Source organism: Humulus lupulus, chromosome X (genome assembly GCF_963169125.1).
Source record: "Humulus lupulus chromosome X, drHumLupu1.1, whole genome shotgun sequence".
NCBI classification, from domain to species: Eukaryota; Viridiplantae; Streptophyta; class Magnoliopsida; order Rosales; family Cannabaceae; genus Humulus; species Humulus lupulus.
Genome location: NC_084802.1, coordinates 225,955,352 through 225,969,219, shown reverse-complemented (window position 1 = coordinate 225,969,219; position 13,868 = coordinate 225,955,352). Strand labels below are relative to the sequence as shown.

The 13,868-nt window shown below is 34.3% G+C and overlaps 1 protein-coding gene across 1 annotated transcript; it reads left to right on the top strand.

Annotated features, from left to right (window-relative positions):
• Positions 1 to 1,098: 1,098 nt before the first annotated feature.
• On the top strand, positions 1,099 to 1,491 carry LOC133806815 (uncharacterized mitochondrial protein AtMg00820-like). The gene has a single exon (XM_062244904.1). The coding sequence runs from the start codon at positions 1,099 to 1,101 to the stop codon at positions 1,489 to 1,491; it is 393 nt and encodes a 130-aa protein (XP_062100888.1).
• The last annotated feature ends 12,377 nt before the right edge of the window (positions 1,492 to 13,868 follow it).

Genomic DNA, 13,868 nt, shown 5'->3' with positions numbered 1-13,868 from the left:
ATACAATCCTTCTATTTCATATAATAAAGCAGAGCATTCGATTTGTTCATCTTATCAATTTGCCAAAAGTCACAGACTTCCATTTAGTATGTCTACCTCACATGCAACCAAGCCACTAGCACTTATACACACTGATCTTTGGGGTCCAGCCCCAACACCTGCCACAGATGGTTCACACTATTTCATTCTATTCCTAGATGACCATTCTAGATTTTGTTGGCTATACTTTTTTCATACAAAAGACCAAGCACTCTCAACCTTTAAACAATTTAAATTACTCACTGAAAATCAGTTTGACACCACCATTAAAGAGGTTCAATCTGACAATGGTGGTGAGTTCAAATCCTTTATTCCCTTTCTTAATGCTTATGGCATATCTCATAGGTTTTCTTGTCCTTATACCTTAGCTCAAAATGGGTGTGTGGAGCGCAAACATAGGCATATCGTAGAAACAAGTTTGGCTTTTCTTGCACATGATTCTTTACCTCTTCAATATTGGCTTCATGCATTTTGAGCAACTGTTTACACTATAAACAGGTTGCCCTTTAAAGTTTTAAAACTAAAGTCACCTTTTCAATGTCTAAAAATAAAACTCTTGATTACTCTTTGTTACACACCTTTGGGTGCCTATGCTTTCCCTGTATCCGCCCATACAATGCCAATAAGCTTCAATATCATTTTACATCTTGCATATTCCTAGGCTACGACACTTAACACAAAGGTTGCCTCTGTCTAGATCCCAAAATTCATCGCCTTTACATTACACAACATGTTGTTTTTGATGAAACATCATTCCCTTTATTTTCCAATTCTACTTCTACATTACCATCTCACACACTCCTAATTCCAGTGTCCCTCCCACACCTCACACCACCACAACACACTCAATAACTCAATCCCTGCATTCCTCTGCCTCTCCAACTCCTCATTTATCTCACCTATACACTCCCCTTTATCTATAACTCATATTCCTTCCACGTTTAATATTAGTGTTACTCCACCCAACACTAATGTTAGTATCTCTCCTCCACTCAGCAACCAAATATCACTAATTAGATTTATGTACAGGATAACAATCAAGGCAATATTCATCCAATGATGACTCAGATTAAGTGTGGTATCCAGAAACCGAAAGCTTATGTTTCTCATCCAACAAATGATCTTGATTTTCCTCCTAAATCTTATGAACATGCACTTGGTATCCCTCATTGGAAGAAATCTATGGAATATGAACTTAATGCACTTCGTCTTAATTCCACTTGGGTTCTCGTCCCACCTCCAACTCAGGCAAACATAATTGACAACAAATGTCTCTTTAAAGTGAAGTACAAACTAGATGGCACCATTGATAGACACAAAGCCAGACTTATTACCCGTGGCTTCACACAAACTCTAGGTGTTGATTATTTCGGCACATTCTCACTGGTTATGAAACCAGGAACTATCCGAGTTATACTCACCTTGGCATTATCAAAAGGGTGGCCACTTTGACAATTTGATGTACATAACACATTTTTAAATGGTGATCTTGCTGAAACAATATATATGAAACAACCGCCGAGCTTCCTTGACTCTGCTAATACTACTTTCGTTTGCAAGCTCTCAAAGGCTCTATATGGACTGAAACAAGCCCCATGGGCTTGGTTTCACAAACTCAGTCAGGCCCTTCATAGTTGGGGATTCTTGTGTTCTGAAGCTGACACATCCTTATTCATACTTCATCATGCCAATTATGTGATCTACATCCTTGTATATGTCGACGACATAATCATTATAGGAAACAACTCTCATAGAGTTTATCAATTCATCAAGACTCTTCATCACATGTTTGCTCTTCGTGATCTAGGAAACCTTCACTACTTCCTTGGTATTGAAGTCACCTCAGCTCTTGGTCAGCTCCATCTAAGCCAACATAAGTGTGTCAAGGATCTACTGTCAATGAAAAATATGGTTGATTCAAAACAAGCTCCTACGTTGGGTACAATTGGTAAGTCACTCTCCAATTTGATGGTCTCTCTTTAGAAGATCCAACAGAGTATGGAAGAGTTGTTGGTTCTCTCCAATATGTTACCATGACCCGATGTTCAATTCATGCATCAAACAAATGGGTCTCACTGGCTTGCTGTCAAATGGATCCTTCATTATCTCAAAGGAACTCAGTCGCACGACATCACACTCACTGCTTCCTTTTCTCTGCATTTGTCTGCCTTTACAGATGCATATTGGGCATCTAGTCTAGACAATCGAAAAAGTACAAAAGGATATTGTGTGTTTCTTGGTGACAACCATGTGTCTTGGTCCTCGGCCAAACAACGTGATGTTTCTCACAGTAGTAGTTGTTGGTATTAAATGATCAAATCTTAGGTACGCAGCAGAATATATGGACCCATTTTAATAAATATTAATACCAAGTAGGATCATACACATATATAAATATTAAATCACATACAAATAGATCAGAGATTACCTCTTGTAGCCTATCAAGTGTCCTTGAGTCTTTTTGTATAAATCAACGATCTTCCTATCCAGTGTTCTGAGATCTCACACCCTGACCTTCCAGACCAATCCTCAAACACACAAGGACGTGTGTGGGCACGTAGGATTCAAAAGATTGATTTATGTGACTCACTAGATGTACTCAACACATGAGATCTAGAGAGTTTTTGACAAAGAGAAGATTTAGAATAATTTTTCAGGTTTAGAGAAAATTATCGCTTTAGAGAAAGAGTCTGTATTTTTATTATTCAAAATAATCATATTCAAGCCCCTTCTGAAAGTTACATATTATCAGATTTATAAAGATATTTAATCTAATTAAATAATTTTTATTTAATTAAAATATAATTCAAATTAAAAACTGATTAGATATTTTCATTTAATAATTTATTTAAATCATATTTAAAAAGAATAATTAAATAACTGATTAAACAAACTTATTTGAAATTCAAAATTCAAATCCGAGGGATAAAAATCCTGATGCTAGGCGCCACACACTGTACTGTACAATGTGTGTCACCCAACCCTATTAGGGTTGCCCTAATTTTCTCATTTGTTTATTTAATCAACGTTTAAGACAAGATATTTATCCCAACATAAATACCAGTTAATTCAAAATTAATTTTATCTTAAAATATCAGTTTTACATTAAATAAATAAATATCATATTATAAATAAGATATCTATTATTATCTCTCTTTGTATTAATCCAAACAAGATTAATATTAATATTAACCTATAGTTTTTCAAAATAAAAACTATATAGTTAAATAATTAATTAATTCACAATTAATCAATTACCCATAATTATCAAATAATTATTTCCCTACCTTGAAAAATTAATTCCTTTGCAATTTAGTCATTTCATTTTACAAATTTTTCTTTTGACATCCTTACCCTCGACAATGTAGGACATAGGTGATCTGGGGACCATGGACCTGTAATAGGAAGCTCTAATAATCCAAATTATTAATTAAACTCTTTAATCTAATAATCTTATTTATTAATTCCATGATTATTCCACTATAAATATGGAATTGCACTCTAAGTATTTATAGAATTATATTTACAGAGTTTTCTCTAGTAGTCCATTGATATAATCAATAATGTAGTTATGTCCTCCATTATTAGTTCGTTAATTAGAGCGGATCAAAATTACCATTTTACCATTCTAATTACCTCTTGATCCTTAAGTACTATTAATTTAATAACAAATAATTAATCTATAATCTTATTATAGATTTGATCTCAATAACTATTCATTTCAAGAATCAACCCTTAAGAGAACCAATATTCCATCCGTTAGGAAAGCATGAATTCCAATATTGTAATTCATGTTCCCAGCCATCCATGATATTGAATCTCCAAAACCAAAGTAATTAGCCTCATTATTCTAAGAGACCTTAATAAGTGAATCAAAAGCTCCAATAAACATAAACAAAAGTTCATGAATACTGAGGATTTAGACTGATATACAAATGATCATATATTATGATAAGAATTAAATATTTATGTCAAATGACAAGTTTATAAAGATAATTAATTCTCATTGGTCCTGTCATATATAATCTCTATTATATACAACACCTTTACTAAGATGTCTATCCACATCAGTAATCCGAATCTAGATTACTTGCATCTCGTATGCTTAGCAAACCGTACTAGTAACCATTCATTAAAGATTCCTTACTTTAATATGTTATTGACTATTTTATTCATTATATACGATCTTAATTCTCTCGCACTAATACAAGAACATATTCTCATGAATGAATAGGGAATTTCCTTGATATTATTATATAATTAATTCAAACAATAATTATAACATTCAAATAAAATAAAATTGTACTTTTATTTAAAACCAATAAAATGTCTTTACATGCTTTTAGGGCATTAATCCTAATAATCTCCCACTTGCCCTCAAAGCAAGTGAGGCATCTCCCTCAATCCCATAATTCGCACGTGACCCATGAACGACTTTGCAGAAAGTGTCTTGGTTAACAGGTCAGTCAAGTTCTATTTTGACGCTATCTTCGTAATAGTCACATCACCTCGGTGTATAATCTCTCTTACCAGATGGTATTTTCTTTCTATATGCTTCCCTCTCTTGTGGCTTCTTGATTTTTTGGAATTAGCTACTGCTCCACTGTTATCACAGTACAGGATTAGTGGCTCATCCATATCTGGAACAACTTCCAGATCAGTGTAGAACTTCCTCAACCAATCCACCTCCTTAGTTGCTTCACAAGCCGCTATGTATTTAGCTTCCATGGTTGAATTAGCTATGCTGGATTGCTTAATGCTTCTCCAGACACCCAGATGTCGATTTTCGACTGTCTTTGTCTGATTGGAAATCAGAATCAGTGTATCCAGTAGGATTTAGCTCACCCCCTTAATATACCAGCATATAGTCTCTCATTCTCCTAAGATACTTGAGAATGTGCTTTACAACAATCCAGTGTTCCAAACCAGGATTTAATTGATAACAACTTACAATCCCAACTGCATAACATATGTTGGGCCTAGTACACAACATAGCATACATCAGACTCCCAACTGCTGAAGTATAGGGATACTTTCTCATATCCTCTTCCTCCTGAGGTGTCTTGGGACATTTTTCATTGGAGAGAGCAATTCCATGTCTGGTCGGTAATTGAACTTTCTTGGAATTCTCCATAGAGAATATTTCAAGCACCTTATCTATATAATTAGCCTGAGAAAGTGCCAAGAGCTTGTTCTTCCTATCCCTTAGGATTTGGATTCCCAGAACATAGCTCGCATCGCCCAAATATTTCATTTGGAACTTTTCAGCTAACCACTTCTTTACGTTAGACAATGTCTCTACATTGTTCCCAATGAGCAAACTGTCATCAACGTAAAGAACTAAGAAAACCACCACTCTTACTTTGATGTATTTATACACACATGCTTCGTCTACATTCAGTTCGAAGCCATATGTTTTAATTGTTTAATCAAAAGTGATATTTCAAGATCTATATGCTTGTTTTAATCCATAAATGGATTTCAGCAACTTGCACACCTTTTGTTCTTCCCCTTTCATTATGAACCCTTCTGGTTGTACCGTATAGATTCTTTTATCAAGATAGCCATTCAGAAATGCTGTCTTGGCGTCCATTTGCCATATCTCATAATCATTGGTAGCCGCTATGGATAAGAGGATACGAATGTATTGAGCATGGCCAGAGGAGAAAATGTTTCTTCATAATCAACACCTCTCTAAGTGCAACCATTGGCTACAAGCCTCCCTTTAAAAGTCTCTACTTTCCCATCTATACCTCTTTTGTTCTTGTATATCCACTTACACCCTATGAGCCTAACATCTTCAGGTGTATCCACAAGTTTCCAAACAGAATTGGAATACATTGATTCCATTTCTTGGTTCATGGCTTCTTGCATTTCTCATTTTCAGGATCATCCATTGCCTCTTTAAAGGTCAATGGATCGTCCTTGTTTGTATCAGAAACAAGGACATGTGCCTCATGTTCGTAGCGAACATGTTGTCTCACAATCCTCCCACTACGATGTTGCACCGAGGTTTCTTTTTCAGGAATCATGGTTTCCTTGGTTTGTCTTTTATCATTTAATGATGAAGATGATTGTGATGGAATCTTATCAGCTGTGAGTTCCTCCAATACTACCTTGCTCCGAGGTTTATAGTTATTCATATAGTCACGTTCAAGGAAGGTCACATTTGTTGAAACAAATACCTTTTGATCCTTGGGACTATAGAAATAACCACCTCTTGTTTCTGGAGTGCAGCAAAAAAAAAAATGCACACTTCTGACCTTGATTCAAGTTTCCTTGATTTAGGTCTAAGAACATGAGCAGGACGACCCCAAATGCGAAAATGGTGCAAGCTAGGTTTGTTTCCATTCTACAGTTCCAATGACGTTTTGCTAATGGTCTTAGATGGGACTACATTCAAAATGTACGTTGCCGTTTGAAGTGCATATCCTCAGAATGAGAGAGGAAGTGAAGAGTAGCTTAATATAGACCTGACCATGTCCAACAAGGTCCTATTTCTTCTTTCAGAAAAACCATTTTGCTGTGGCGTTCCTAGTGTTGTGAGTTGGGATAAAATACCATGCTCCAGCAAGAAATCTTTGAATTCTAAATCCAAATATTATCCACCTTGATAAGATCGAAGTGTCTTTAGAGTCTTACCTAATTGCTTCTCAACCTCAACTTTGAATTCTTGAAACTTACCAAAGGTTTCCGATTTCCTAAGCATTAGGTAAGTTTGAACATATCTTGAGTGATCGTCAATAAAAGTGACTAAATACTCATACCCACCTCTTGCTTGTACAATGATTGGACCACAAACATCGCTGTGTACAAGCTCCAAGGTTCTTTGGCTCTATTGGTTTTGCTGAGAAAGAACGTTTGGTCATTTTTCCTTCTAGACAAGATTCACAAACTGGAAGAGTTCCAACTCTTAGTTCTCTCAAAGGTCCATCTTTTGTTAACTTGTTTATCCTATCTAGACCTATATGACCAAGTCTAAGATGCCAAAGATATGTGTCATCCTCGTTTGCAACTTTTTGTCTTTTGTTACCTTGCGGTTTTGCTACTTTAAATAATTATGAATTATTGAGCGCTCGCTCATTTGGTTTGAGCATATATAGTTCGTTATTATGTTTTGCTTGACATATTTTGAAACCATTATTTGAAATAACAATCGCATTATTATTAAAAGAATAAAAAATTGTTCAAGCAACATAGATAAAGAAACTAAGTTTCTAGAAAATCCAGGAATAAAATAAACATTGTTCAAAACTAAATAATTGTTCCCAAATTTAAACAGACTGTTCCCTTTGCTCTTGCTGAAACGAGAGCTCCACTTCTAACTCGCATGGTCACCTTGCCATCTGCTAGCTCCCTTGATGACTCAAGTATCTACATGGAAGAACAAACATGGTTAGTGGCTCCTGAATCTAAAACCCAGGATGCCATATCATCTTCCACTACACAAGCTTCAAGTACAAGCAAATCATATTTACCTTTCTTTTTCAACTCAAAGAGATACTTCTTGCAGTTTCTCTTCCAGTGGCCTTCAACTCCACAGTGGAAACATTTTCCTTTTGGTTCTTTCTTCTTGAAGTTGTTGTCATTTTTGTTCTCCTTGGCTTTTGGTGCCTTCTTTCCTTTATTGGACTTTTTGCCCTTACTTTTGTCCTTATTATTGTTCTTCTTTCTCTTCTTGGATTTCTCCTCAGAGTTTGAAGGTTTCTCCTCTACCACATTTGCTTCAGTCTCTTTTGTAATGGATTTGTTAAGAGGCTCAAATGTCTGCAGTTCATTCAATAGCTGACTCATGTTGATTTCTAACTTATTCATAATATAGTTGGTGGAGCGATTCCAATATGATGCTTACTTGTGTACGATCATCAATGATGGCCCCATGTATTCCTGCTTCATGCATCACATTAATCATGTGTAAAACATGTTCACGTACAGAAACACCTCTCTTCATCTTAGTAGTCATGTAGGTTCTAGTAGCCTCGTGTCTACTTTGATCAGATTGCTGCCCAAACAAGGCCTGCAGAGAATCCATTATCTCAAATGCAGTTTCCATGGTTTCATGCTTTGTTCTCAGAACATCATTCATGCTCACAAGCATGTAACACATTTTATGTAAATTGAATCCAGGCATCATACTTGTCCTGAACATTCTTCGGGGCAGTGGCAGCGGGCTCTTCAGGACATTCTGTAGGAAAAAATATTTTATAGGATCATTTTTTATTTTCAGGCAGTTTACATATTATCAAACAAACATGCAAATTCCTAGAACATGCTCCTATGAAATTGATACAAATACAGAGTAAAGTAAAAAATTACATTATGTAGCGGAACTGGAATAACTCCTTCCTTCAATCTCTCTAACCCTTGATTCCTTTTTGTAGCAGAGTATTATCAAGAGATTGAACTAGATCAGCAACACAATCTTTCCCACCAAGCCTTTGATCAACCTACAACTAGTGTGGGGTGGTTCTCAGCACATGAGATAGAGATCTAGAAGAGAAGAAGATATAGTGGCTAAGAAAGGATTAGATTGTCTAAGTTTTCACTTACCCAATGAATCAACCGAGACTTCTAAAAACCCTAGATATCATATTCCTTATATAAGCAACTTAATGGGATTTATTTAAATTTAAATTTAAATCAATTACAAATAATAAACAAAAATAAAAGCCTTAGGCTGCCATAAATGGACTTAGGCTTAATCTCTTTGTTTTGAATTTAAATCTCATTTGGGCCTAAAATCAAAACATTTATTTATTTATCTTTTAATTAATTAATTAAATTCTTATTAAAATTAACTAATTATAATTTGAAACTTGATTTAATATTAATTATTTATATTGACACCAATTTATCAATATTAATAAATTTTCCCAAAGATTCTCTTTTATTTTCTAAATCTCATATCTCTGTAAGATTTTCCAAAATTGACTTAGTCAACTTTAAAAATGCTAATTGATAATTAAATAAATTAATCGAGACATTCTAGATGTTTTACTCAAAGGTGATGCGGGGACCATGGATCCATGTAATCAAGCTCCAATAAGTTACTGTGAATTTATTTATGAATAATTTCACTACCTTATTAATTCCTCATGACTCCACTATAGACTCAGAATTGAACTCTTGAATTCATAGAACGTATTTTTCAAACCATAAATATGTTATCCATTGTTATAACCATTACAGTCAGTCAATCCTCTATCGATGACTTACTAATGAGATGGGTGTAAATTATCGTTTTATCCCTCATCAGTATTTTATCCTTAACTCCCACTAAGTTCCTTGTAAATGATAACTCCATGAACTTAATCACAGATATGAGCGCTTAATCATTTACCCTTTTAAACAAAACAATTAAGGAAATCATCTTTTCACTTCTCATATAGAAGTTATAGATTTCATATCTATGAATAATACTCCCACTCAACTACACTACTAAATCTCCAAGATGTAAGTATGGGCTAAACCTGTAATGACTCAACTACTCTAGATTTTGGACCATTAACGAAAACTATACATAGACCCTAATCTTTAATAGAACTTACTAGTGAAAAAGATCATACTTTATTAAAAACTTGTAAAAACCAATGTTTAAACTTACATAAACTCAAAGCAGGATATGGGATCCTATTGTTTTAAAAAAAAACATATCTTAATTGAAATGAAAAGAGATTACATAAATAGGTGCGGAAAAATACACATAAACCATAAATAAAGACTACATCCTCGAAATCGAACTCTCGACTCCTTGAATCCATTCATCACCGATACACATTCCCCAAGCATCCACGAACCTTACCCGCCACTATAGCTATTTTCCTACACATATAAACAAAAAGGGATGAGCCTAATGCCCATCAAGGAAAATCTAACACATAGTTCATATACATAAATTCATAAGAAACATAAAAAACATAACATAACACTTATATCATACACATACTATAATGGCCATTATTACTTGGGGTCCCATAGACTAAACAAGTCATATGCCCATTAGATTAGTGGGGTCCTACTAGCTAAGCAGGTCATATGCCCATAATCCATTTGGGACTTGTTAGTCATATGGGTCATATGCCCAAGCCTACATACATACATAACATAACATAAAAAAACATAAGATAACATATAAAACATATAACATATGAATTCTATCCTATTTTCCTTACCAAAATTACCGGGATAAGAGGACAGAGTTGGGACTTTGGAACACTCCTAAGAACCATTTGAAAAAGAGTGAGTATAGTGAAGAAGAGAAATGAAAGGAATGGAAGGACTAAACCATTGAGAAAATACTTACCAAAAACTTATGTGCAAGTTCTTAGATTTCCTAACCAAAATAAAGATTAAGGTTAGAAGGCTGAGTAGAAGACTATGAGAACTTAAAATAAAATAATACCAATGAACTAAAGTGTGGAAATACCTTGAAGACTTGTAAGACCAATCTAAACCTCGAACCGAAATACTATAAAACCTTACTTCCCCAAGTGTTTGATAAGCTTATGATGATCAAGCTTATGATTCCCAACCCAAGTGTTTACACTCTCACACTCACCTAGCAACTTGCAGCCTCTGAACTTAGAGCAAAAGATGAATAATGGCTGGGTACTAGGTCCTATTTATAGAGTTTAGGAATGAAAGGATCTTAATTTTACTTGAATAAAAATAATGGCTTTTTAGGTGAAAATAATTTGAATTGTTGTTCAGCAGAGGCTGAAGACTCGTTCAGAAAGGTGCTGGACTTATCAAGAGGTTGAAGGGTTGAATGGAAAATGATTTCAAAAACATTCAAAATATGCTGAAGGAGGCGATATATCGCCCCATATAGGCGATATATCGCCTGGACCATTATGCCCGAGGCAAACGTGCATCGTTTCGTGTTTTCCGTATCTACGTGCTGCGATATATCGCCCCCTATAGCTGCGATATATCGGCATACGCTGATTATTTAAACACGAAATTACACATTTTTAGCTTAATTCAAATTGAGTAAACAGCCTTGACTAAGCCCTCAAACGTTTTCAAAGCTGCTGACTGACCTTAGAGCATTCAAATTTTACCCTTATTAAATTTAATCCTCTAAATACTTAATCCTTAATCACCCATACATAACATGTGCTTTAAATCCTATTGGTTCTTATCTAAACCTTATAGTATAATAAATATTATCCTCAATATCAGCCATATTAATCAAACCTTAGGTTAAAATTAATATTCTTAAACTATAGGTTAAACTTAGAAAATCTACAAGTACTACTATGAGTGTCCAAATAAATCCCGGTCTGAACCAAAAATCCACAGTTATAAAGATAATACTATAATTACTATAATACTACTATCTAACTTAGCTAAGTAAAGTTCTTGGACTCTACAAAACCATAGGGTAAGCTGGTAACGAACAAGTTAAAAGATTTAAATAATATAATTAGTAGAATATTATCACTTAGAATTAAGATTGACTTAACCTATGGTCAACGTTGTGACATTGATTATATTTGATAACAACGATACTTATTTATCAATCAATAATCAATATCGGTCCTAGTTCTATGTAACCAAATTCATCCAATCTTATCTACTTGGTCAATGCTTTGGATAAGACATCACACCCCAAATGTGTAAGTAGATCATATAGTATATTACCAGATTAGTGAAAATTCAATGCACTGACTTAATCTTAGAACTCATTTTTTTGAACATATAATTACAACTATAATCTACTGTGACCTAGTCACTATAATTGTAACTATCCATATGTTTAGGATTTTATAAATGTTTGTATTATTTCAATAATCATATAATAAAAAAAGCAAGCAACACGTTTGTCAAACTAAATGATTTCTACTACTTTTATAGACAATATAAAATCGCGTTACATGTCCGACATGGTTTTATAAGGGCATAAATCCGAACACATTCCTCAGCTAGGAAAAATCTGTGGTTCTCATAGATTAACATAAGATTCAGATTTGATTTCTGTCTTATTAAATTGTCACCATTAAGTTTTTCAAGTGATAGTAAAACGGTTATTGGATTGCCACTGTTCGACATTACTGAAATAAATAAAAAACATAATATTATCATTTGAAAAAATATCAATGTTTGGAAAGTAAACATGATGCATGAATGCAACAAATAAAACACATAAATTAAAATTTACTTTTCCACGATAAAACTACCCAACAAATAAAGTGCCGCCTTAGGGTCGGTCAAGTTAAAATTCAGATAGCTTATAAGAAAATCTTATCTTTATAATTTAAAACTTAAAATAACTCTTTATTTCTCTTTTAAATATAAAGTACCGCTGGTTTGGTCAAGATGTAATTATCCACCGTAAAAACTTAATTACATCTTTGTAAGTGTAACCCATTATTTCAGAATTCGTGACTTAACTTAGAGAGTACCTCCTTAGGGTCGGTCAAGTCTAAAATAGATCACTTCCTCCTATCTTTGTAAGAAGCCAACCTTGGTATTAATATGTCTAGAAACCTTCCTTAGGAAGACGGAAACAAAGCTACCTCGAGCCCTATTCATATCTCACAGTGTTGTACAAATAATGGAGACCATAGGTCACATTGAGATGTTCACCTTCTCCCACTTACTATTTTAGATTAAATGTGTTTTATTAAACTAATCAATTAATTCTAAATTAATTACTAGTTTATTAATAAGCCTATGGATGCAATTAATTACAAAATTCATAATTATAAAAGAGCATGTTTCTATTATTAATGTGATCTAAATAATTACCCATTACATTCATCTAACTTTACTAAAACCCTTTTTACATAAAGTTGGTTATCTTAAAGGCCTATAAAATCTATTGCCTTTATTATGGTGTGTGTTACCAAGTTTTAACTAATTTAATACTTAGTAGTTTACATGCAATTGGTGTCTCCAAAACAATTAATATAAATAAATAGGACAATCCTAAATAATCACTGTTTACCCAAGAACGACCCCTAATGACGTGGCAGGATTGGTTCACACGTAGGAGGCACGTGACGACTTTTAGTGAGTGTATCTTGCTTGGCCATCGACTAGAAAATTATTGGTTTATCAAGCATCATACTTACAGACGACCAGCCTGGTCGCATATATTCATTTATTTCCTTTATTTATGCAATTATATAATTATGCATTAATTGTAATTTATTTTATTACCTAGATACGCGAGTCTTAATAGTAATTAAGGCCCATAGGCCCATGCACTCTTCTTGAGCCTATAGATAAGAATCAAAGGGCTCAAGGGAGGGGACTTTTGATCTTTGAATTCTGAGAGAAAATTATGGTGTGATTATTCACTGAAGTTGTAATTCTCCCAAGGCTTGTGAAACTCGTGAACCCTAGTTCATTGATCACAGTATTAGGATTCTACATCAATAAGAACACTAAGTGGACGTAGGTCATTATCATCCAATTGGGGTCGAACCACTATAAATTTTTTGCGTCGTTTACTTTTCCATTTGAATTTCTTCTTATTTTCATCTCATTTTATATCGTTTATCTGACTCCGTGTCATTGACCAATTTGAGGGTCAACATTTTGGTGCTTTCATTGAGAGCTCGAATTCAAGACTGTCAAGAAAATCAAATGGCAAAAACATCCAGGAAGACGGGACAGACTTCTGGCGCTGCATCCACCCAGCCTCCTCCACAAAATGTGGTTGAAGATGAACCACATTTGAATTTTGAAGAGGAGGAAATTGATTCTGAAACCTTAAGGACCACACTGATTGTGTTGCAAGAGGAGTTGCCCAATCTGAGGGCCAACCAAGAGAGTGCGGCTGAGACGATGGCGTTGCAGTAGAGGGAAATTGAACATCA

Coding starts and splice junctions, on each gene's coding strand:
- LOC133806815 (XM_062244904.1), top strand. CDS start 1,099: ATGACTCAGATTAAGTGTGGTATCCAGAAACCGAAAGCTTATGTTTCT.